Raw genomic sequence first — 26,622 nt, forward strand, 5'->3', positions numbered from 1 at the left:
CTGGACATCAGCGGCTGGTTCCTAACACGCCTCCCTTAGATGTGGAGAAATCACTGCTGTGGGGACGCCGCCTTCCTGCGAGGGTGTGTGATCCCCCAGAGACTCCGAGGAGCCTGTCTGAGTCTCTGCACCTCAATCTCCTCATCTGGAAAATTGGGCCATCGCCGCCTCCTGCTGCTGGAGGGCTGCTTTACTGGGAGAGCGGGGACAGAGAGAGGAGCCGACGCCAGGGCTTTGAGCGTTCTGATTATATCCAGGTCAAAGTTCCGAGAACAGAAATTTCTAAACTACAGGGGGACAGTGCTTGATCTCTGAAAATGCTGCCTTTGAAATCACAATGCTGATGTGATTTCAGCCCAAGAGATTCTTCTCCCCAATTATAACTGCCTAGAAACTGGGGCTCACATGGGCACTCCCATCTGTATGCACTGCAGCTCTGGGGGCCAGTGTCACATGCCTGAAACCTCAAGAAGCAAAACTCCTCTCCTGGTTGCTCCGAATACAAAAAAGCAACTGGGCTGGGAAGCCTTAAGCAGGGGAGCTGCCCCAAGCGTGCCGGGTACGTGTCGGGTACCAGGAGGAGCTGCTAGGTCTGGGTGAGGGGCGGGGCTGGCCTCGGGTCAGGCCCCCACGCAGCGGCTTCCCTGTCTTGTCCTTGGGGAGGGGCACCTCTGCCCTGCTTCCCAGCAAGGGGTGCCCAGGGATTTGGACCCTAGGAATCTGATAGACAAACGCACCGGAAGCTGTTTCTAATGGAGAAGCAGGTTTCTAGAAGGTCTATGCAGGAGAACCCCTGGGCTGTCTCTCTAAGGCAGGTGGGGGCTGCAGGAGGCAGAAGACGGGACCCAGCTCCCGCTCTTGGCAACCACTGGACCGGGTGAAACCTCACACACCAGCACCCGCCTTGCTTGCCGCCCCTCAGATGCTAAGAGCAGAGACATTCCAGAGCTCATTTCCGGTGTCTTGAGGGGGTCAAGACGAGTCTTCTAAAGAGGAACGAGTCGCCTGTTCCCTCTTCCCTTTCCCAAGGGCAAAGGTCCGAGAGCACCTCTCCGCAGGCCCCTTCTTTGCTTGCGATGGGAGCTCAAACCACAGAGGACACCCTTTTGGCCACCAGGACAGGGACACTACAGGAACATACGTCTTGTGTCTCCGGTTCAAGAAAGCCTGTGATGACTGCCCAGGAGACAAGGACCGGAAGAGATGTTTCTTGCCCTTTCAGGCCCGTGCCATGCACAGAGCTGGCAGTAGCAGACAGGCATGGAAGGCTCATGTGCCATCCGCGGCCACCGCCTGGGTGTTAAGGGTTTCGCAACTGCTTCAACCTAGAGGCAGAGGCTCCTGGAGGGGATACTCAGCAGCATCACTTTAGAGGAAGCTCATCTACAGTGAGGACAGATTCAGACAGGGCGTGCAGGAAGGGCTTCTCTGCTCCATCTGGGAAGTCTGGGCTGGGTGGCAGGGGACTGAGGCGCCTCGAGACTACCCCCTCCATCAAAGAGACAATGGCAAAGCTGCTCCTGGCATTCCATTAAGTCAGAGCTATAACCATCTCCGCTGTCAACTGGCTAACTTTTTTTTTTTTTTTTTTTTTTTTTTTTTTTTTTTTTTTGTCTTTTTAGGGCCGCACCTGTGGCATACGGAGGTTCCCAGGCTAGGGGTCGAATCACAGCTGTAGCCCACGGCCTACACCACAGCCACAGCAATGCCGGAACCTTAACCCACTGAGTGAGTCCTCATGGTTCCCAGTCGGATTCGTTTCTGCTGAGCCATGATAGGACTCCGTTTAAAAAAAAAATTTTTTTAACCTTTCTTCAATTAGTGTATTCCCGATGTGAAGAAAACTCCCACCGTTCTTTGATATTCTTCCCCAGTTCACCACTTCAGCATATTTTACCTCCCAAACTGTGTTGTTTCTATACTGGTATTTTTCAAAAAGGACAGATGGAGAAGCAGCTCATAGAGTGTAAGTCCACAGCCAATTCTTAGTTGGCGATTAACGTTTCACTCGGAGTGTAAGAAACCCAAAGACTTCCAGGACCACAGATACGCAAAGAAGCAAATTTCTCAGCAGGGCCTGGGCTGTTCCTTCTATGCATACTCTAAAATACCCTTTCATAACAGCTCCCTACCTAGCAGGACTTAATAAGCAACTGTTCTCTTAACTAGGACCTTCAGATCCTTAAATGCAGGGGAAATATTTTGAAATCTGGGAGAATTTATAAAAGAGGACTTAATTCACTTGGAGATTCATGTCTGCCACATGCAGTGAGGGAGGTTATTTCAAAATCACACACACAAAAATTCAAATTAGTGTTAAGTAAAAAGAAAAGAAGTCAGACTCAGCCTACTCAGGAAATATTGCTGATCCCAAATGAGAAAGCTCCTCGTCTTCAATTGTGAAGCCGTTACAGTTCACCTGCACAGAGAAAGCGGGGAGAGGGAGGGGAAAAAAAAAATGAGCTCATGCTTCTCCCTGGAGAGAAATCACTGCTTTACTTTTGAACTTTACCAAATTAACTAGGAAGACGTTCTGGTTTAGCGATTTGAAACCCTTCCTTTTGGCCAAGGTCTCCTATGTTCGAACCCAACTCACCCATCGGTCTCCTGTATAAACAAATATCAGAAGAGCCTTCAGGGCTGAAGCATCCTTAGTCTAGGATGCCCTGAGATCACAATGGACCCCTAAGGCTCCAAGGATGGCGTCTGCAGATCAGCCTGGGAGCGAGGACACTTGCGCTCTAATGCCAGTTATGCCCGAGACCTTGAGCCCAGCCCTGTGTCCCTCTGCCCTTGGTTTTCTTCCATTAAAGAAGAAGTCACCTAATCCAGTACCCAGCTCATAAGGTGAGGTGGCTGATATGAAAGCCTTTACACAGCTAAGCCAACAGCTGTCCATCCCCTTGAGGCAGGGGGGCAAGGCCCTGAAGCTAAGGGGCTGGGAACTTCCTTTCATGTCTCAGCCACATCAACCACTGGCCACTTTCTCATCGCTGAAAAGAAACAGTACGCTGAGAAACACCAAGGGCAGCTCTCGCTGGCCGGGAAGTCTAACTTAGAGCTGGTAGGCCGAAAACGAGGACTCCACACGCCCAATTTTAGGTTGTTCCATAAACTCATTCTTTCCACATTCAGTGGGGACGCTTCCATGCTGGGCACCATGCACAGGAGGAGAGACAGGCCAAAGGCGGTGCCCTCCGGGATACCCAGTCTGTTGGGAGACAGTTTGCTGCGTGTCATTCATTTGTGTCCAAACCTTCACAGCTGGAAGGGGACTCTGTCTCTTTACTTTTCAGATGATGAAACGGAGGTCACAGAGGGGCAGTGACTTGCCCAAAGCCAGCGGCGAAGGCTCAGAGCCCGGCTCATACCCCGCTGCGTGAGGCTGTCTGTGAAGCTATGAAGCAGACCTGCGGAAGCCCATGGGCCGCCACCAGGCTCTTCCACACCAGATACACCGTGTAGGTGCATTTCAGGCCAGCGGATGGGCTTTTTGAAACTAGCATCTGCTGACCACTCACTCTGTGCTAGGCACCTGGGTGCTGCGTATTTACCCTCTCATAAACCTGTGACTCTGGCATAACCCATTTTACAGATGTGGAAACTGAGGCTCAAGGTGATCTCTGATTAAGTAACTCACTCAAGGCCATATAACTAATAAAGGGCAGAACAGGAGTCAAAATTCAAACTACACAACCCAATAGCAAAGCCTTCAGAAACACAGAAAGTGTCTCTTACATTATACTATATTTCTTCTAAAATTGTTCTACCCCTGATTCTTTTTTCTTTTCCTGGCCACACCCATGGCATATGAAAGTTCCCAGGCCAGGAACTGCATCTGAGTCACAGCTGTGACCTATGCCAGGCCTGGCCAGGGATCGAACCCGCATCTCTGCAGTGACCTGAGCCATTGCAGTGGGATTCTTAACCCACTGTGCCACAGGAGGAACTCCTGATCTCTGATTCTTACTGGGGCAATTTTACTTAGAATTCAGAGCCACTGTCGAAGGCTTGAAAATCTTGGTATAAGAAGAGCAAAAGATCTGATGGGTTTGTGTGACTTGCAGTTTTTATAATTTAAAACATTTTTTTTTGGTCTTTTAGGGCCACTCTTGCGGCATATGGAGGTTCCCAGTCTAGGAGTCCAATCGGAACTGCAGCCACCAGCCTACGCCACAGCCACAGCAATGCAGGATCTGAGCTGTGTCTGTGACCTACACCACAGCTCACGGCAACGCCAGATCCTTAACCCATTGAGCAAGGCCAGGGATCGAACCTGAATCCTCATGGATGCTAGTTGGGTTCGCTAACCAGTGAGCCAGAACAGGAACTCCAGTTTTTATAATTAAACACATTTACAATCAGTGTATACAATTCTCAACCTAAAAAGAGATGATTGCAGTTTAGTAGAACAATATATAGGCTTTGAAAGCCTGAGGTGTTGGGCATTTTTATGCAGAAGACTTATCACACTATTTTTTGTGCCAACTTCAGGTCCTCTAACCTATTCTGCCATTAGGACGTCAACCAACATTACACTAAGAATAAATGCAGATTTTCATTCATTCAATAAAAGTTACTGGAGCATTGGTGTTCCCATCAAGGTGCAGCGGAAACAAATCCAACCAGGAACCACAAGGTTGTAGATTCAATTTCTGGCCTCGCTCAGTGGGTTACGGATCCGGTGATGCCTTGAGCTGTGCAGGTCACAGACTTGGCTTGGATCCCAAGTGGCTGTGACATAGGCCGATGGCTACAGCTCCAATTAGACCCCTAGCCTGGGAATCTCCATATGCCACAGGGGGGGGGGGGGGCCCTAAAAAAAAAAAAAAAAAAAAAAAAAAGGTTACTGGAGCCTGAACTATGCATCCTGCACTTTACAAGGAACTGAATGCCCTATGTCCAGTCTCAGACTGGATACTAACGTTGCTCGGCAAGTGTCTGGGACCCACGAGACAACCACAAATGTCTGCAAAGTGCAAGAATGAGAACTGAGCAAAGTTCACAACTGATCTAGGATCGGCAGCTCCTGACTAGCTTTGAGGGGGGTGGGTATGACACTTGCTCCTTTGCTCCGTAAGCTCTTCCTCTGCATGGTCCTCAACTAGACGGTCTACGACTGCAACTTCCTTCGGGCTGGAATGTCCAATGGCCACTGGTCCCTTTATCCCCTGTGCCACCCTCCTCTTACTGTGGAGGAAACAGTATGTTTCTTTGCCGCAAAGAAAGGCTCCTATAAGCACAACGGTCATCACTGTTCCCTTCCGGGAGACGCGGATGCCGTTTAAGCCAAACCGCATGGCAATCTGCCTGCTGTCTTTCTCGCCTTCTAAAATATCCCTAGAGAAGAAAAGTGAACTTGCGTGCTCAGGAAGACGCATGGGCCATGGTCCCTTTTTTTTTTTTTTTTTTCCCCAAGTCAAATCAGGCGTAAGTGCCCTGCTGAAGCTATTCTCATAATTAGCATTTAGACTAGATGTAGGCTGCACACCAAAAATACATTTCCCAACCCTGCATATGTTCCCAGTGATTAAAATGCACCTCAGTGCTGCTGAAGGAGTCCAGCCACCTTCTGCTGCCAGCTGCGGCTGGGCCCCAAGTTAACCCCCAACACCCTCCCTTGAGCCCGAGAGAGGAGAGGGCGCAGAGGCTGGGCCAGCGGACAGGCAGTGGGTGTGTGTTGCGGGGCAGAGGGGGGGAGCTGAGAGGCAGGACTGGAAGGTGGCTTGGGGCTGGAACAGGACTTTCCAGTTCTGCTTCAGAGTTTCCTTTGGGGATACTGTATGTCCCTGTTCAAGTCTATATATGAAAAAAGATATGTATGTGCATCAGTGGGTATGCACACAATCTCAGAGTGGACACTGTGATCTGAAAAATGGAAAGTCTTTAAAGGAATTAATTACCTAGAGTTATAGATGTGTGTGAGTGTGTGTGAGAGAGAGAGAGAGAGAGAGAGAGTGTGCGTGTGTGTATCTCTAGCTCCTAGATTTTCTGAGTCAGTGCAAATTTCAAGGACTCTGAGTCATCTTCACCACAAATACACTTCTTTCTGCCTGTGACATCAAGCGCTTTGATTTGTGCTTATGAAAATAGGATCCCATATTTCCTATGTCAACAGAGAAGTCCTAGCAGCATGCATTACCGTGTTGGAAAAAAAGTTAAGCAGTGAAAAGCCAGCAGTGAAAAGATGCCTTATATTTCTTCCATCTCTCTTGCGTCCTCATGTAACCATGCCTCATCTAATCCAGAAAAAAAGACTCATCTATCTGGTTTTTTCCAAAATGTGAGAGAAGTCAACTCCTCACTCCCCTCTCCTGTCACTCAAACCCACTGCCTTAGGACATCAGGAAAATAAGCTGTAATCTTAGGATGATATAATGAAAATCGGGAAGGCTTCTCATTACTTACACTTCCGCACGCGTAACTTGAGCCCAGTTTTCCTTTTACCAAAAACAGCCTTTTTTTCCTGATTCTGACAGTCACGTAACAGCCTATATCCATAAAGCCCACCAAGGAATTCATCAGACTGCTAACAGTGGTTCTCGAGGGGGAACTGGAGTGGCTGGAGGAAGTGATGAAGACTCCTTTCTTCATATGCACATTTTTTAAAGTGGGAGAACTGTGTGTGCTTTTTATCTTTTCTTTTGAATGTTTTAAGTTATACATGCTCGATGCAGAAAACCCAGAAACAAAAAATACCCCACAAAAAAAGGAAAAATTTTCCACAACTCAGAATATAACCAACAGTGAACGTTCACTTAAACTTTTAATTATACATATGCAAATTTTCGTACTATACATCTTCCCTTGCTTTTACACTTTTTGTCTTTTTGCCATTTCTAGGGCCACACCTGCGACATATGGAGATTCCCAGGCTGGGGTCTAATCGGAGCTGTAGCCTCCAGCCTCCGCCAGAGCCACAGCAACACCAGATCCGAGCCGTGTCTGCAACCTACACCATAGCTCACAGCAACACCGGATCCTCAACCCACTGATCAAGGCCAGGGATCGAACCCACAACCTCATGGTTCCTAGTCAGATTCATTAACCACTGCACCACGACGGGAACTCCCCTGCACTTATTGTTATGTCATCGTTTTATCCATCTTTAGACATTCTTGAAATATAACTTATAAAGGCTACATAACCTTCCATTATAAGCCTAAGCCATAATTTACGAAACTCCTAACTGCTAACCATTTATAATATGTATTTCCTTTTCTTTTTCTCTTTTTTATTTTTTAAATTAATTAATTTTTTTTTTTTTTTGCCTTTTTTTGTTTTTTAAGGGCCACACCTGCGGCACATGGAAGGTCCCAGGCTAAGGGTCGAATCGGAGCTACAGCCGCTGGCCTACATCACAGCCACAGCCACACCAGATCGGAGCCGCATCTGTGACGCCACGGCTGACGGCAATGCCAGATCCTTAACCCACTGAGCGAGGCCAGGGATCAAACCCAAGTCCTCGCAGATACTAACTGGATTTGTTAGTCCTCAGCCACAACGTGAACTCCCTCTCTCTTTTCTTAAATAAATAATTTGCATGTCAATCTCTGTCCATAATCTCTGATGACTTCCTTCAGAGAGATTCCTAAAAATGGAATTACGGGATCAGAGGGTACGTAAGTGCTCCCTCTGTTCTAAGACAAAAATGTATAAGGATCCACCAAAGCTCTTTGCTCTGTCGAGACATGGGAGGCTCTGGCAGGGGGATGTGGTTACTTGCACCCACGCAACAATATTCCAGTATTTCTCCCTCTGGGAAGGTCACCTTCAACTCCATGTTCCGCTCGCAGGGAAAAACGCAAGAGTCTGTTGGGGGAGAAATCCGACCTAGGAAGTCCGGTCAGTAAGAGCCACCCTCCCAGTAACAGGATGGCTGATGCAGCCAGGCGGCATGCAGCGCAAGGCTTCTCCCGCACTGGCCATGCCCCACCCAGCCTTGGCCTTTCCAAAGGGCTGGTGGCCAGCTCCCTATCGAATTTAAGCTGCATTTGTCTAAAAGGCTCTCTGATTTTTTTTTTTTTTTTCGTTAGTAGTATCTGGTTTTAGTAAACCTAGGCTTCTCTAAATAGGACTTCTTAGCAACCATCCAGAAAAGACTTCCTGCACCTAGGCTTCTCTCTGTGGTGACTGTCCTTTCTGGGGCCATCAGATGGCCTCCTTCCTGGGGACATCTGTATTTGCCTCTGCTTTATTAATACAGTGTTGGTAAGCAGTGAAAAACAAACAAAACAAAATAAAACAAAACCCACCACTACTGTCAGAAGGGAAGGTTTAAGAGAAGAAGAGTCAAATTTGATGTCATAACCTCAAATGGTCCTTTCCACGCATAGAGGTTCCACGATGCCATGATTCTGGGGTCTGGCTGTTTTCATAAACTCTTTCTGCAGCAAGAGGCAGGATGAATGTCCTATGCTCCACCTGTTTGTGAGGCCCAGTACAGATGGGCTCTGATCTGCTCAAGGTCACCCAGCAAGGTTACCAGACACCAGGTCAAGAACCATGTTATCAAGCAGATGCCATCCTTCCACTTCTGCTCATCTTTGCCGACTATGCGCTGGGGAGAGGCCCTTGGGCAGGGAAAGGCTAGACCAAGTGTCACCTGACGCTCGCATGCTTACCTGTGCAAAGAGTACCACCAGGCTATCGCTGTCGGGGAATTCGAGGTGCTTGGAGTAAAAGTGATGCAGAGCAGCAATGTCACTCTGAATCAAGTCCCTCTTCTCATTGTCTAACTTATCCAGATCTGTGAGTAAACAAACCATTATTCACCAGGTAGAAAACTCTGGACTTCCAACTATATCCTCTTGGCACTGCCAAGGGCATGGAGCAGAAGCAAAAAATATGCGGAGCCCCCAGGAAATAGTCTCCTCCTTGCTTGGTCTAAGCGAGAAATCTAAGGGCAAGAAAAGCATGCCATCTCTCTCTTCCCCTCCTCTGCCAACTGCAAGTCACTCTGGACATGGAATTACAGCTGACCACTGGCAATGAGGTCGGGAATGAATGGCAATGACTGATAACCAGCCTGTCTAGTCAGGGACCCCCCCACCACCACCACCACCAATTGGTCTCCGTGTCTGTGCCATGATCGAGGAAGTGGCAGCCCCTGATTTAATGCCTTTCAGTAAGGACATCAGCTGTTTACAGAACCGCAATTGAGCAAAGATCCAAAAATATTCAGCATGCCAGGAGAGCCAGCAGGAGACAACTCGGGATGTAATAATTCATCCTGCAAGTTTCTACTTCCTCTTAATTATTTCCTAGCAATCCCATCAACTCGGAAAACAAAACAAAACGAACTTGGAGTTATTTTTCAAAACAGCACACTCGTCAAAATAAAAAGGTAAAAACTGACCACTGTAAAACCCCGCCCCACCACTAAGACTCCGTATATTCGCCTTCCTTTCTTCGGTCGGGTCTAATCCACATGGAACGTGTGGCCAGGGTAGCACCTCACCCAGACACAGAAAGACTTACGTGATTCAAACTCCTTCACGGCCAACAACTTCTCGGAAGGGGTTCTCTCCGGGTGGATTTTCTAGTAAGTGGGGAAGAAATCACACAGACACAGATTTCAACAACTGGTGCAAAAAGCAGTGCTCTCACTTTCACGCTGACACGAGGGAAAAAGCAACAATTCTCAACAAAGTAAAGACAGCTGGCCAAGGAGTCTGCCACTGGGGCTCTGAGAGGGTGTGCCCACCATCCGGATCCAAGACTCTTTTGAAAAGCGTTTAGAAGCACCTGCCTCATTCCTGACACCCAGATAATGCTATGCACACAGTAGGCTCAAAAATGCTTGTTACAGGGAAGAACAGTGGCTAGGAAACAACTTTTTCGGACCCTGACTTAAAAGGGCTGCATCTACAGCTAAGCCATCCCATTTATTAGTTCTCCTTCTAAAAAGGAACAAAATCAAACCCCCATCCATTTCACACTTTCTTTAAGCATAGGCGAAAATGATCTCAAATTCTGGGGTTTCAAAAAGAACACCTTCGGTGGTATCCGTGAGCCCAGATTCACTTGAAACGTGTTGCCGGCTTTGTTCTAGACACCCCAAGAGGAGCTGACAATAGTAAACCCGCCAGGCTTTGAGGACATGAATAAACTTGGTGTTGACAAGAGTTCAAACGCAGAGCTCAAGAGCTGGCCCAAGGCCGTGTCTTTGTAATCCGGCTATTCAATTTGGGGATACAGGTGGTCCAGCCAGGCACGCGCCCCTCCCTAGTGAACATGTTACACTTCCCCTTGGTAGTTGGGTAGCTGGTCTCCCTGAATCCTTTGCAAGCGACTAGCATGCAAACGGTCTGGTTTTTTTTTAATCATCAAGTCCTAGAGAGATCAAAAGATGGCCAGGTAACTTTTCATTTAATAGACTGTTCGTAGTAGTAGTAATTACAATAGAAGTTGAATGAAACTGGTATAAACTCATCAGAGCATTCAGACAACCCTCCTGGTGCCGAAACACCTCAAGAGTTCTTGTTTGGGAGCAGAAATCTCCCATTCACAGGATCCGTTTCTCTAAGATCAGTCAGTCATTTTGCCTGGGGAAACTCTTCATTCAGGCAAGGGCACCAGTTTCTTCTGAATTCTTCACCACAGCTCTTTGAATCATGTCAGGTGGTGGGGGTAAGAGAGAACCAGCAGACTGGTCACCCCGTCCTCCCGAGATCTTACAGATGGAATCTGCTGGCCTATGTGCCACCTCACCCGTTTCCTCCTACCCTTTCCTTCCGTCCAAGGACTCGGCATATATTTAAATTGTTACTAAGGCTCCAAAAGCTAACCTCCTCCAGGGAAAGCAATTCTGATGTTTCGGTCTTGCCCGACAGGCAAGCCTTGAATGCCTTCGGTTACCCGGAGCTGGTGAAGTGGCATTTCAGCAAGCACCTGACCCGAGCCGAACAGAACGGAACGATGATCTCAGAGGCCGGAAATGTCCGCCTTCTGTTTACGATGCTGAGGCTCCTAACTCAGTCCAGGGACAGATCTGAGCTAATCGCAACTATGGCACCTGGTTTAGATTTTTTTTTTTTTTTTTTTAAGAAATAGAGAATTTTAACAGAGGGAGGTGGGGTGGAGGAAGCGATCAAGACGAGGAAAATGAAATTTCAGCTTTAAAAGATTTCCAGCACGGAGGCCCTGCCACCAGCTTATCGCTAGCTGGCAGCCCTGGGCAGCCTGTTTCACCAGGTCACAGGGACACGTCCTATAGGGCTTTTCCTCCCCTCCTTGCAGTGTGGTCCTGTGCTGATCAGGCATCTACGAGCATGCAGTCGGTAAGGACTGACCGAACGAGGGGAAAGGCTGGCCGGCCCTGGCTTCTTCTCTGGAGGGAACGGTCGATGGCTCTCAGGGTCCCCGCCCTCCCCTCCTCTCCACGGGCCTTGTCTCGTATGTACTCTTCCTTCTCCTTCTCCTCGAGTATGCCATGCTTGTCCCTCCACCCCACTCCCCGCCTGCTGAGCCAGGGCAGGTAAAGGACACAGAGAGGAACAGGGCACCGCACAGGACGGGGGGCGGGGGCACGCACTGTGTGTCAGGAGGAAAAGAGGGCACATCCCAAAGCATCCACGGCCAGCCTGGGTCCCTAGGTCACTCAAATTTACTGTTCCGTTTTCACACGGTAGTTTTCATTTAAAAATATGTATTTTTCATAAAAAATAGAAAACCTATGTACTTTTTCCCAAAAAAGCATCAAAAATAGAAAAACTACAAGCCCAGAATTTCGTTGTTGTGTCTCTGTTCCTGGCCTGGGATAAGCGACATCCTCGCTGCACAGGGCAAACAAACCAGCTGATGACGCCTGCAGGGTCGTTCGCGCCCCTGTCCGAACGGATGAGATGGGAAATGGGGGTCCCCAAACGCTTGGTGAGAGATGACCACCAGGGGTCACGTGCTCATCCTTCTGACCTTTAAGAAAAAATAAAATAAAACCCACTTGAACAAGATCCCAGTTCCTCACCTGTTTGGCCAGAATTCTTGCCGTCAGCCTTACAGTCTCTGAGGGATTCCAGTTTTCCCCAAAAACAACCATGGGAGAACATTCCAGCTTGTGCATGGGCCAATCTTCTTTCTGGGAAAGTTAAAAATATATATACATGTTACACACACACACACACACACACACACACACACACACACACAGAGCAATCAAGTTCAAGAAGAGAGGATACAGTAAGTCCTCTTCATCAAGGTCAGGTGAAATATGTTTCCTTTTGGAAGACACGGTGATGCTCACAAAAGCTAGAGCTGAAAACATCCTTTAAGACAGACGTGGTGGTATCACCTTGACCCGGGCCTGGCAAGACTGTTGGCAAGAGGAAATCTCCTCTGTGGTGTTCCACCGGGCATCCGGTATCTCGAATCCCCTCATTATTCCTAACAACACATACACCTTTCCATTATCTGCGGATGCTGTCGAGTCATAGGGCGAGTGACTTGGGTACGGGCCACGGATGTGGCTCTGCTCCCTACGGTTCTGTTCTGGCTCTGTTCTCGCATCGGGGTAAATAACTGAGAGGTGGCCTAGTGCCCTTTCACAGGCGATACAAATGAAACACAAAAGGGCTTTGGCAAGGGCCCTCAGAGCCTGCCCAGGGCAACTCTTGGGAGTATTTAGGAATGCAGACTTCCTAGAGACATTTTGATAAAAGAGGAAAGCTGGACTCCTTTCTATCGGCTGCCTTGATGTTTTCTGCCCCAGGCTGAGGGAGGAGAAGCACACGGGGTGCCGTGGAGGCCAGGGAAGAAGGCCCTGAGGGCTGGGGCGTAAAGGATGATGCTGGTGCTGGTGACAGGTTAGCACGAGGTGACTGGGACCTGGCTGGACAGTATGAGCTCTGATGAAAACCAGGTGTGGTGGGAGGGCTGAGAGGCCGCCAGGAGCGGACTCAGTGGCACACATTCTTTGCCCTGGTGGACCTGGGTACCGCGGAGTTCTTCCTTCTGCCTTTCCTGCCTCACAAAATGGCCCGTCTGTTCTTCCAGATGCTCAGGCCAGATCCCGGCCCCCGCCAAGTCCTCCTGGGCTCCTTCCTCTCCCTCACACTCCACAGTCACCTCTCCAGTGAATCCATCCTGTCTGCCTTCAGAACATGTCAGCACTGGAGTTTCCAGTGTGGCTCAGTGGAAACCAATCTGACTAGCATCCATGAGGACGCAGGTTGGATCCCTGGCCTCGCTCAGTGGGTTAAGGATCCGGCGTTGCCGTGAGTTTCAGTGTCAGTCACAGACGTGGCTCAGATCTGGCATTGCTGTGGCATAGACCAGCAGCTACAACTCTGATTTGACCCCAGCCTAGCCTGGGAACCTCCATATGCTGCAGGTGCGGCCCTAAAATAAATAAATAAGTAAACAAATATTAAAAAAAAAAAGAACACATCAGCATCTGATCCCTTCTCACCCCCTACCTTTCTACTCTGTGGCTGACCTGACACCCGCTTCCCGTGGCTGCCCCCTCTCCTTGTACCCAGACACCTGCTCCTGTGCCTGCTCCCCAAGGGCTATGCCCCTGAGCAGCCAGAGTGATCAATTCTGCAAGACCCAGCTCAGAGCCTTCTCAGCCCAGCACAAAAAGCAGAGTCTTAGAGATGACCCACGAGGCCACACGTGGCAGGAGTCCCCTCCGCCACTCTGAGCTCATCACCCCTACCTCGAGCCCCTGCCCCAGTCCACACATGGCTGAGAGGTCTCCTTGCTGCTCCCTGGACAGACCGAGCTTGCTCCTACCTCGAGACCTCTTGCACTTGCTGCATTTCCTGGCCAGACGCCTCGTCCCCCAGACCCTCGCCTCGTTCCCTCCCTCCCGTCTCCATGTCTGGGCTCACACGTTGCCTTCTCAAGATACCTGCCGTGAGGTGCCGTCAAAGCAGCACGTCCCCGTCAGCCCCCTTCCTTGCTGTATGTTTCTTCTTAGCACCTCTACCACCCAGCATACGACACACTAATCAGCTTTTTGGTTGCCCATGTTGGCCCCGCCCCTGCTGAAATAAAGGGGCTTAACAGTCTGTTTTGAGGATGCCCGTGACCCCAGAACCTAGAACAGTGCCTGGCATTGACTAGGCAGCCAATAAAGTCGCTAAATGAGTGAAGCTGTCTCTGTCCGCCTGCCCCCACTCCAAGAAGGGAGGACACACGTTAGTCAGCGATGCGATGCAGAGTCCGGAGCACAGACCCTTGGCTCAAGTTCCATGCCAAGATGTTCTGCTGAGTTAAGTAACACTGTGCTGACCAGAACTAAGAGCAGGAAGAGAAAGAAATGACAAGATATGCACAGGGGAGAAGTGAGATCTGTTTTTAGCCAAAGCCTAAAATGAGAGCACAGTGATAAGGCAACAAGGCAGGAACAGGTGGGTCCTGCTCCCATCAGACAAACAAGCTCCCTCCCCAAATGCAAAGCAAAAAGGGAAAGACAAAGAGAGCTTCTGGCCTTGGGATGTCCAAGGGAGGTGAGGTCCACCAGCTGGGGACAGCTGGATACAGGTGACAAAAAGAACACATCTCCACTGTGACCCCAGGAATGCTAAGAAAAGGCCTTTGCAGGGCCTTGATGATGCTGTTTTCTGAACCGTAGGTAGTGTCTTTGGTGTTTGACAATGAGATCTGGGAGTAAAGTTTAATGTTAACTTTCCTTCCTTTCTTTTTCTTCTTCTTTTTTTATGGCTTTATAGGGCTGCACATGTGGCATATGGAAGTTCCCAGGCTAGAGGTCGAATCAGAGCTGCAGCTGCCAGCTTTCCCTAGAACCACAGCAATGCCAGATCTGAGCCGTGTCTGGCACGGCTACTCCACAGCTCAGGGCAACGCTGGATCCTTAACCCACTGAGCGAGGCCAGGGATCGAACCTGAGTCTTCAAGGATACTAGTCGGATTCATTACTGCTGAGCCACAATGGGAACGCTTAACATTTCTTAATATGATTAATGCATTATTACGATTTATTCCTAGAATTAACAGTGACTTAATGTGAATATAAGTAACACCCAATGTTGACATGCACTGATGCTAACGTCCTCGAAGGGAAGGGGACCTAACCACAGGACAGGCTCTGGGGGCAGAGCAGAGAGCTGTCAAGTAAGAGGACACTGGTCTGGGGCTCGGGGAAACCTGCATTCTTCACCCGCCCTCTGCAGCGGAGCAGCTATGTGACGCCAGGCAGGCCTCTTAATCCCTCTGCATCTGCATCCTTGGCTGTCAATAACATGATCCTTGAGTTACTTAGCAGGTCCAGAAGTCTAAGTCTATGATTTTACACCTTCCAGCAGTGATAATCAGACACAAAGCTTCAAGACTGCCCACAAACACAGGACCTTCAGAAGGCATAACAAGGCATTTGGGCAACCACAAAGGGCCGTCCTGAGGCTCCAATAAATGAGAGAACCCCAAGAAGCACTCAGACCAGTGCCTGGCACACAGTGCGCTCTCAACAAACGCCGGTGACTGCTCATTTACTGCTTCCTTCATTCCTTCACTGAGCCTGCAACGGACCCCGAGACAGACATGGGAGATGGCATCTCTGACTTCAAGTAGTTTATGACTACATCAGAACCCAAGGTCAAAGCAAGGGCATCTAGGATGTGATACAGTCACACACAGAGCAGGGAGGTCAGAGAACCGGCTAAGTTCAAGAAGTGCAGAATCACATAAGCTCCATCGAGGGTGACTTAACCAGGTAAGAAGTTTTCACCTGCTGTCAGAAGGTGGAAACGACAGAGATGTACCACAAGGCACTACTCGCCTTTAATTCTTTTTCTTTCTCTTTTTTTTTGGCCAGGTCTGCGGCCTGTGGAAATTCCTGGGCCAGGGATCGAAGCCATGCCAAAGCAGTGACCCAAGCCACTGGAGTGACAAAGCCAGATCCTTAATCCGCGGAGCCCTCAGGGAATTCTTCGACTTTCATTCTTCAACAGCAACAACAACAACAACAAAAGTTGAGGGGAGAGGAGCCTGCAGTAGAAGTGTCAGCTGGGTTTGAGCACAGCCTGATGCACTTCCTCCTGTCACAGACATGGTCCACACACCTTAGAGAACCTGGCAGGGGCAATTTGCCCCAATTTTGCCTAGAAGAAATTATAAACAATCAGATTGGACAAAACTGAAACCAAAAAAAAAATTAAGCTAACCTAACAGATAGGAATAAGGGTTACCATGAATAGCGGTTTTTTTTTTTTGCTTTGTGCTTTGTTTTTTAGTATTGGCAGTTCCACTATACACAGAATGGTTCTATAACTATACGCTTTTAAAAATGTTTTCTCCCATTTCCTCAAACTTTTTCTACTAGTGTTCTTCAAATTCAAGCTGTTATTCCTTCCCTGATTGCAACCTTTAAAAATTTAATGTAAACCTCAGATGGATCCCATTTTCCAGGAAAGTAATACACAAATAAATGCACAGGAAAGATTCAAAAGGACATATGCCAAAGCATTACCAGTGATTTTCTCTGGAAGGATAAATTTATAAATTATGGATACTCTTTCTGTTCTTCTTTCAGTCTGTACTTTGACTGAGCATGGATTATTTGTGCAATAAATTTAAAGAATAAAATCCATGCAGCAGTAAGATAAGGGAACTTCTGGTACCTTTTTTAAAGTTCTGGTTCACTTTCAGCCCATGTAATAATGGTTCTGCATGACTCTCCTTTCTTTGCATGGACAAACACACCTAAAGAGGGAGAAAGAGCCGCAAAATGGCCTCATGGTGCACCTGCATTTCCAGCACTGGAAGAAAAGAGTGACTGTTGTGTCATCCAGTTTTCTGCTGAGCAAATGATACATTGTCTCCCTGCATAAAGAGACGGGACTGTTGTTGTGAAGTCCCCTGTTCGGACTCTTGCATTTGGTGTTTCTCTTGCTCTGAGCTTTCAACCCAGACCAGGTCCACTTTTACACATGCCTGTGTGATTTTCTGAACTGTGGAGCAGTATGCCTTGGTGATTTCTTCAAATGTGCAACGGTAAGAAAATGGCACAGATTTCTGCTCTCCATGACCCTTCTCTGCGAGAGGAAGAGGGCAAAAGGAAATCGGGGCTCAGTGACCCCCTTACACAAAGATGACGGACACTGCGGAAACTGTCCCCATCCCAGGCACATCTGCTTTGTTTCCTGTTTCTGTAAAAGAGGGATGGGATGCACTCATTTATTCTTATACACCTTTTCCTAGGGGTCATGTTAAACACGCAGAAAAAAGAGTGGCTCTGTGGAAGGTGCTTCCTATGTCTGCGATAAGAGAGCAAAGCGAACTTACCCGGGACTAAACCTACGACTCTGGTCCCATTCACTCATCACCCAAACGACAACCGGCCACGGGAGGATTTCTTAGACATCCTGTACACTTCGGTTACTTTCTAATCAATGATGAAAGTCAAGAATATTCTCGAGTCTTTGATCACATGCTCCTCACACGTGCTTTGGAAAATCTCCATCAGGATAGGCTCCTTCCCACTTTCAAAAGCACACTCCTAGTCCCATCGCCTCCATTTATAAAACAAATCATCTTCTTCTATTTCTTGATGTTCGGAAATAATACTCCAGAAAGTTCGACTCCACAATGCTTCCCCTATGAAATAACTTGAAAAAAAAAAAAAAAAAAAAAACCCACTCTTCCTCTTCAAACGTGTCACGATTTAATGAAAAAGTCTAAGTGGGTGACTAATACACTTAGCTTCCCAGGCATGTTTATAAAAATAAATATAGTTCATTAAAACTCGCAGGTGACACACCAAGCCTAACTAAAAAGGAATTCTTCTTTCTTTTATATTTCCTCTCATTACCTTTTCATGCATCATCAATTAAAATCTTTCCTCTGGCAGGATCCCACTGAGTCAAGGAAGCCAACAGGAGAGGAAAGGGGACAAGACAGAGCCAAATTTTATAACATAAAGCATGATCCTAAAGCCCTGCAATCAGAGAGGAGGGCTCGCGAGGACCCACAGAGAGCCGAGGATCTCCCGAGATGCTGTGTTCCGTGGAAGGACAACCCCAGGGAGGAATGCAGGCCTTAGGCTCTTGCAGAGGTTTCTGGAAAGACAAGAGCACTAGAAGGGGTCTTCCCTTTCACCTCCACGAAAGGCCACTTCTCCTAGAGGGTCCTCAGGCCCCCGAGCGCAGTGCTGGAAAAGGGGCAAAGGCCACCGCCGGCCGTCTGCGGCTGTGTGACCTTGGGTGGGTTACCCGACCTCCGTGGGTGCCGTTTTCTTATCGATGGGTGACCTCCTTTCCAGCCCCCGCCCCCATCTGCTGTGTGGTACTGGTGGCCCCCTGGGGACTCCCGGTGGGAGGGGTCTGCCTTTAAAGGAGGCCCAGCTAAGGACCAGCGGCTGAGGGCCGTGTCTCAGGCAGAGAATCGCTCAATCACCTTCCCCGTCTCACCACTGCACTCACTTGTCCACGTTTCATCCTGTAACACAGCTTCCACCTTGCTCCCATCCAAGCACTCCCTCGGGTGAACCCCTGAACACGTTATTTTTTTCATTTTTGGCGAGTCCATGGCAAATGGAGTTCCCAGGCCAAGGATCAGACGCAAGTCGCAGCTTCAGCAATGCCAGATCCTTTGATCCGCTGTGCTGGGCTGAGGCTCGAAGCTGCATCCTGGTGCTGCAGACACCGTGCCAATCCCGTTGCATCACAACAGGGACACTCCTGAATACATTTTTACGTGGAGCAAATGCCAGGTTCCTCCCTAAGGATTTTAAGACGGAAGCCCTGGTACAGCCAGTTATTTCTAGGCACATACTTTGACTAAAACTTTATGACCCTTCTGCCTTATTATCAAACAATGCCCTGCACTTGTTAAGTTCTTCGGTGCTAAAGGGTGAAAAACCTCAATGGTGATGAGCCTGCCTCCGCCTTCAACAAGAAGAGACGGATGAAACAAAAATGAAACTTACAGGTCACATCCAGCCTCACCTCCAGAAGTGAGTGGCTTCAGGAACTGTGGTATCACTTGTCCTCGAGGAGGAGCCTTTGGTCCCGAGACACTTTACAGAGCATAAAATAACTGACCTGCAGAAGCACTCTCCGGGACCAAAGGTGCCCTGGCCCACGAACTGGGTGGGGGGCAAGGAAGACTGCTCATCACAAGGCTGGACACGACAAGCTTGGCCCGGACCTTTTACGTGACTTAGGATTCCAGAAGCAGACCCCCCTATCCCGGGGTTCCCTGCTACAAGCCATCTCATTATGATCGGACCTGTGCAATTCATCTACAGGAGGAGAATGTATAGGCTGTCGAGCTGCTTGATGTAAAGCAGTAATGAAGGGGCATTCTGGGAGTTCCCGTCGTGGTTCAGTGGTTAACGAATACGACTAGGAACCATGAGGTTGCGGGTTTGATCCCTGGCCTTGCTCAGAGGGTTGAGGATCCGGTGTTGCCATGAGCTGTGGTGTAGGCTGCAGACACGTCTTGGATCCCGCATTGCTGTGGCTCTGGCGTAGGCTGGCGGCTACAGCTCCGATTCGACCCCTAGCCTGGGAACCTCCATATGCCACGGGAGCGGCCCAAGAAATGGCAAAAAGACCAAAAGGTGGGGGGCATTCTGTTCGCGCAGGTTGATGTCCTTGGTAACTGTGAACCTCCCAAGGCACAGCACCCATCACTGTGAGTCTGCAAATCTGGGAGACTAGGTCCTAACAGCAAGAGACCCACAATGGCCACCCTGAGACCCCAACCTGGACCATGACTCCTCAAAACAGTGCCACTTGGAAGACAGCTCAGTAGCACACTCGGAGACCCAGGGGCAGCTCGGCATCTCACTAATTCCCATGTTCTAGAGTATGCAGAGTTTACAATTCCGAGAATTAAGATTCACCCATAACAAGCATGACTCAGCGCACACCACTGGGGAGCTCAAGTTCTTAGGATCCATCTATTCTCTGAGGTGAAAAACAAACCTTCAATAAAGTATGCTGTGTGCTTTATTCTCTGCATAAAGCTAAGCTTCAGTGCAGCCTCAATTGCTGTACTGATATTATTTGTAAGCCCTCACACCTGCACCTAGCATCATGGATAATATAGAACTGTCACATATCCATCACATCATTTGGTCCTTACAAGGCATCACGATAGAGACCACTGTCCTCGTTGACATTTAAAGAAACCGAGACTGCCATTTCCTCTGAATTAAGAGCTCGTCAGATGCAGAGCTGGGCTATGTCCTCAGTCTTCTGGGTTATAATATAATACTCTGACCCCATGACATTTACTAGTTTGCCTCTTTAAAGAACCAGAACATAATGAGTTACTTTTTCGAGAAGGGTTTAACTTAAACATAGAAACAGCTAACTTATCAGGCCTGGAACCAAATCATGCCATTCCCAGGGCTCACTGCTCTCTTCAATTGCACAGCAACCTAGCCACGGAATTCTCTACCCACGATCGACAGGAGCAAAGTATGATCTCTCTTCTTCAAAAGCAGCCAGAGTTCCCTTTGTGGCTCAGTGGTAACAAATCCGACTAGTATCCATGAGGACGTGGGTTCGATCCCTGGCCCCACTCAGTGGATCTGGTGTTGCTGTGAGCTGCAAGGTAGGTCACAGTCACAGCTCAGATCCTGAGCTGCCGTGGCTGTGGCATAGGCTGGTAGCTACAACTCCCAGTTCAACTCCTAGCCTAGGAGCCTCCACATGCTGCAAGTGAGGCTCTAAAAAAGCAAAAGCAGCCACACTCCCTGAAGGACAAGCCCATCGCCATCCTCGCTGCCCCACAGGCTGACAGCCTCGGGAAGCCTGCCATGGAGACACAGGGTGGTGGACATGCACGTGGCCTGCAAAGCTACAGTGGCTGTTCCCATGCCAATGGCTCGGCCTATGCTTCCTACTGGCCAGGGGTGCCTGTGACAGGAGCCCCAGTGGTCAGATGAGACACTGGAGCTCAGCCACCTCTCCCACTGGTAACAACGCCCCGAGACCAGATGCACAGAAAGAAGACAGGAAACAATGAAACCTGGGTAATGAGAGGTGGACCCCGGCTGGGGGCGGGAAGAACATCAGGTCTGGGAAGAACAGCAAATAAGAGGTGCAGATACGGACAAACCCCTGTCACTTAGAGCCACCATTTAATGGCATGAGCATTTCTAAGGAGTGTTAGCAGGTTTTCCTTTTTAAAACAGACTGGAGTTCCCTGGTGGCCTAGCGGCTAAGGATTTAGCACTGTCACTGCTGTGGTAATGGGTGGTTCTATCCCCAGGAAATTCCACATGCCAGGGGCATGGTCAAAACTTAAAAATAAAATAAAAATTAAAATAGACTGGGCAGGGTATACAGAGATTGACGATCCCATTCCCCCAAATTCAAATTGTTGGAATATGGGGAGTTCCCATTGCGGCTCATCAGAAACGAATGTGACTAGTGTCCATGAGGATGCAGGTTCAATCCCTGGCCTTGCTCCGTGGGTTAAGGATCTGGTGTTGCCATGAGCTGTGGTGGAGGCTGGCAGCTACAGCTCCATTTCGACTCCTAGCCTGGAAACTTCTATCTGCTACAGGTGTGGCACTAAGAAGACAAAAAAAAAAAAAAAAAAACCGAATTGTTGGAACATGGAACGCATTTTCTGTAAAATACCGGGAACATTTTGTAGACCTACATAGTCAAAAAGAAAAGTTTGGAAAATACCACTCCTTGACCCTCAATGGGTCCACCAAGAGCCCCTCACACTCCCCCTGAGCTTCCCATCCCGGGGTTACAGGACTCCCGTGAGACGTATCCCTCAAGCCAGCTGGCCTGTGGCTTATATGCATCCCGCCTCCCCAACACGTTCAGCCCCAACTACTGCTGAGGCACCACCCCTAGGTCTCCAGGTCCAAGTTCAGGGAAGCCTCCCCCACCCTCTGGCTATACACGAGCTGCGCCAGGGGCTCACCTAAGTCTAGCTGGAATCAGACTGGGTTAGAACAGCCTGAGGGTGACATGTGCCCTGCAAGAGGAATATATACATATAAAGACCAGCGAGAGCAAAGATTAAAATGCTTTAAGGACAGCATTTAAACACTTTCCATTGGTCATCTCTGCATGTTCCATCTGTTGCTGGCAGCCTGGAGGGCAGACCATCGACCTTGGCCATACACCTGCCGGTACCCAACATGGCTCTCTTTGGGTCTTTCCCACTTCACCAGTGCCTCATTTCTGATCCCATAGGTGGCCCCGAAATGATACTGCCCGTCCCTGGTTGCCCGTCGGTTCCGGGCCAGCAGACAGGGGATCCAGCCTCATCCTACGCCACAACGAGGGTTTCCAGCCCTGGCTGCAGGAGGGCACGGGGATGCCCTGACAAGGAAGAGAAGGCCCCTGGGGTCTCTCGATCTTCAGAGGAAACGAGGCCCTCCCTGCCAGGTGGCCCAACACCTACCTGACACTCCACATTGCAGTAAAATGCCTGCTTGCATCTTCCACATTTGGACAATCCTTCTTTCCTTAAAAAACAGAAAGGGCACTGTAGTGGCGAGAGGCAGAGAAACGTGAAGCTGCACAATTTTATCATGCAATAGCAACAGCCATCTGGTCTGAAAGCAGAGCCAAGAGTCACCTTACCTTGCTCTCCCACTGATAAGTGGCATTTTCCCAAAGGAGAGTTTGACCAGATTCAACCCTTGAGTAGTGAGTGAGGCAAAGGTACACGTGCTAACATTTACCAACCCCGACAGGGTGAAGGGCACTTTCCAAAGAGACCAATGACATACCCTTTGACTCATCAGCCTGGCCTGGGACACTACAGCTGTGAACGTCACCTGTGCTATTATTCATTCGTCGGGGGTGAGCCAAAGGCTCTTATGTCCTGATTTTCTCACCTGCTAAAAAGGGACAGAAATAAACAAAGCCATCCTGGAAGCTGGAGCCTGTAAAGATGGAGGATGAAGGTCCACCTACTTCGGTGAAAACGCAATGTGAGGGACAGCCTCTAGGATTTAGAGACGCCAGTGATGCCGAAGAGAGCATGGAGCACATCAGTAATGCTAATGAGATCTGGAAGGCTACGTTTGAACACAGTGCAGCCCACAACAAGGACCTTCTGCATAGCCCAGGGAACCGTAGTTAAGAGCTTATAATAAACCATGAGGGACAAGAACCCAAAAAAGACTAGTTACAGATGCATCTGTATAACTGAATCACTTGGCTGTATACCTAAAAACTAACACAACGTAAACCAGCTACACTTTAATTTTTAAAAGAGAGAAGAAAAAGGAAAAAAAATGCAACTCAGCAAGTGGGAACAGATTCTTGAATAAACTATTACTGGATCTGACTGGAACACATCTCCACCTCGCCCGTGTACTACTGAGCGATTCTTCTGCCTCGTCACAATTCCCTCAGTCCTCCCCGTTCACTGCCACAGAGCACACGGATATCGCTGTTGCCAAACTGTTAGGTGTTGGTGCACTGGTTGACCAACCCGAGTTTTTCCAAAAACTGTGAAGCCACTGAAATAAACCACCGATGACAGAACTCCTAAAACAAATTTTTGAGGTTGGGGGGAGAGCCCCATGATTCAATCAGAGCACTCTCTGCAAAGCGGATTCTCACCCACCGTGCCGAAGACAGTCTGCTGACTTAGCGAAATGCTGATGCCGTGAAGGGCATGCCCGCTGCTGCCAGGGCTGCCCCCAGCACTGCAGCGGTGCCCCATGATGCCCAACCCCCGTCTTCTGCAGTGCACCCGGGGAGCTGCTATCTTATGACATACACACGATCACGCTGCAGCGTCCGCCTCTGCTCTTTGTCAGCGAGTGGCAGTCACCACACTCCTCCCACGGAATCAGGAAAATGTTCCAAGAATGCTACTGTTGGAACAAAACAGACGGCCTTGCAGTTTTCATGACAGCACTTGGATTCCAAGAAGCAGACTGAAGAATGTGTGGGAGAAAAACGCATCTTGCAGTTGAGGTATAAATAAATATTCCAAGTTTGCACATCTCCGTGGTTCAAAAAGGAACCCACTAATTTGGCTGAGTGGAGTCTCTGGCCTGAAATCCCCTCGGAGGGTGCATCTGGGCGAGAGGCACGGTCCCTGCTCTCCTGCGTTTTATGCTAAGGGGGAAAGGACGGATGATGCGCCCAGCAACAACTGTGAAGTGACTGGTGGGCAAGCGTGAAGTGGCACCGACCGCGAAGAAATGCCAAGAGGATGGAAGACAGAGACGGGCAAAGCCAAGGAGGGAACTTCGAAAATTCTCTCCAAAAAGAAGTGCCTTTGGAACGGGACAAGGGAAGGGGAGGCACCACCATTACAACAGCCCCCCCAAGACAGCCACTTGCTAACGCAGGGTTTGCAGGGGGAGAACCACGTAACTCAGAATTTCACTGAAGCTACCAACTCTCCCCAACCACCCATCGTCTGCCCAGCTCCCGAGCAACCACAGAAAATTCTGTGTAATCTCAAGGGTCATGAGCCCCCTCAAGCCTATATATGGACCAGTGAAGAGCCTCTGAAACCAGAATTAAGGACCCCTGACAAAAAAGATTAGGAAATTATCACAAAAATGTCTTGATGAGCCCTATACCACACCAAAAAAAGCAAGGATTAAATAGAGAACTCTTCTTGCACATGTGCCAGCAGTAAAGCTAATACTGAACCAAGGTTTATTTTCAGCCTCAAGGTAGCACCTCAGGGAAGAGAAAAAGCAATTGGGTCCTGCTGAGCTCAGGAAGAGCTCCAGTGGGATTTCAGCAAAATAATAAGTCCTCTGGAGGCCGGGCTTCATTCAGCAAGTCACCAAGTCCACAGCCACCAACCAGGATCACCAGGGAGAATGCGCTAACCTGTCAGACTGGTCATCAGTAATTCCTACTACCAACCCCGGTTCTTTGCCAGCTGTGGTCAGTAGACGGCCAAAGGTCTGGAGACCCTTGCGGGAGGTCCATGAGGTGAAAAAACTATTTCCAGAACGAAACTACTGCTCTCCTATCTTGACGTCTGGGCTCCACGTCCAGGGTGTGAGGTGCCTCAAGGGTGAAACCTGGGATGCTTTAGTGCAAATCAGAGCAGTGGCACCAAGCAGTCCCAGCAGTCCTCACCCCTGCACACTCCCAGGAGCGGGGGAAAAGCCAGTTTCACTTGACAATACCCCGAATGAAGCGGGAACCAATACTGACGTCGCTAAATCTGGACTCTTTGGTATTTTTTTTTTTGTCTCTGTCTTTTCTAGGGCCGCACCCACGGTAGGTGGAGGTTCCCAGGCTAGGGGTCTAATCGGAGCTATAGCCACCGACCTACACCACAGCCACAGCAACGCCAGATCCGAGCCCCGTCTGCGACCTACACCACAGCTCATGGCAACGCCGGATCCTTAACCCACTGGGCAAGGCCAGGGATTGAACTCTCGACCTCATGGTTCCACGTCGGATTCGTTAACCACTGAGCCACAACGGGAACTCCGGAATGTATCTTTTTTGACATCGTGTAACGAAATGGGAAGAAGGCAGGAACTGTGCTCCCACCGAAGGATGGCGGTTGTCTCACGGAAGATCACCTGCAGCTGTAAACGGAACCAGCCACGGTTGTCTTGAAGTACCGCTTTTACTTTAGACAAACTGGTCGCTCAGACTCGCGTGTTTGCAGATACATTATGGGGATGAATGACGCGAGCCCATTACGTCAAGGAAAACAATTGGTATTATCTGCGGCCGATGATAAATGTGGGCTTCTGAGCCCGAATGAGAATTCTGGAACATACATAATCTGCCGCCCTGAGCTCGACAATCTCTCATCTGAAGAGACTGGTGGTGGGATTAGCAACTGTGATGCTTTGATATGGCTTGATGAAATCAAGTTTTAGAAAGTCTGTATCATTTACTGAGCCAATGTTTTCCAAATGACTAGAGTAGGATATTTGAAAAATTATACATGGCTAAAGGAATCAAAGTGCAAGACAGACTAAAAAATTTTAATAGAGCACATAAGTTCACAAAAACGGCTTCAGATTGCACGTTACCACTAATTTTTGAGACAAAATTACTTATTGAGTTCTGGTGTTGAATTGAAGAATACCCCCAATTGGCTGAGAAGGCTATTAAAATACTCCTCTCCTTCCAATCACATATCTGAGGCCAGATTTTCTCCGCATACTTCAACCAAAACACCATAATACCCCAGACTGAATTCAGAAGCATATCTGAAAATCCCCTTGTCTTATGCAATCCAGGCATTAAAACGATTTCAAAAACTGTAAAACCACACTGTTCTAATTCCTTTGTTTTGGAAAACAGGCCTCTTTAAAAAAAAAAAAAAAAAAAGTTACATTAACAGGAATGGTTGTCATTTAAAATGAAATACCTTATAACAGTCTATTTTTAACTTTGAATACAGTAAATACTGATAAATACTACACCCCAGGTGAACAAAAAAAGCTCTGTGGAGTTGTCAATTTTTAAGGGTAGAGAAGGGTCCTAAGACCAAATAGTTCGGAAGTTACCGATCTTGCTTAATAATTCCACGACTCTATGAAGACGTTATCATTCCCATTTTTCAAATGAAGATAGTGAGGATTCCAGAAGTGAAACATCTCACCCACTGTGGTCATTTGCTAAGCAGGGAGCAGAATCAGAATTCACACATCAAGGTACGTATTTTGTCTCTTATGCTGCAAAAAAGTCCTTCCTTGAGTACTGTGACATTATCAAGGAGGACACA

The 26,622-nt window shown here is 48.6% G+C and overlaps 1 protein-coding gene across 7 annotated transcripts in view; it reads right to left on the minus strand.

The window, feature by feature from the left end:
- The window catches only part of SMYD2 (SET and MYND domain containing 2), a 52,405-nt gene that overhangs the window by 10,261 nt on the left and 15,522 nt on the right, over positions 1–26,622 (minus strand). For 2 of the 7 annotated variants that reach the window (NM_001160091.1, XM_084974112.1), the window contains 5 exon segments: positions 2,352–2,419; positions 8,625–8,749; positions 9,481–9,541; positions 11,969–12,079; positions 22,345–22,408. In NM_001160091.1, the coding sequence (NP_001153563.1) occupies positions 2,352–2,419; positions 8,625–8,749; positions 9,481–9,541; positions 11,969–12,079; positions 22,345–22,408 (429 nt within the window). 7 annotated transcript variants of the gene reach the window in all.

This window comes from Sus scrofa, chromosome 9 (assembly GCF_054392235.1).
Source record: "Sus scrofa isolate SSC_HxYL_T2T_F1_AM1 chromosome 9, Sscrofa_HxYL_maternal_Yorkshire_Landrace_v2.0, whole genome shotgun sequence".
NCBI lineage: Eukaryota > Metazoa > Chordata > Mammalia > Artiodactyla > Suidae > Sus > Sus scrofa.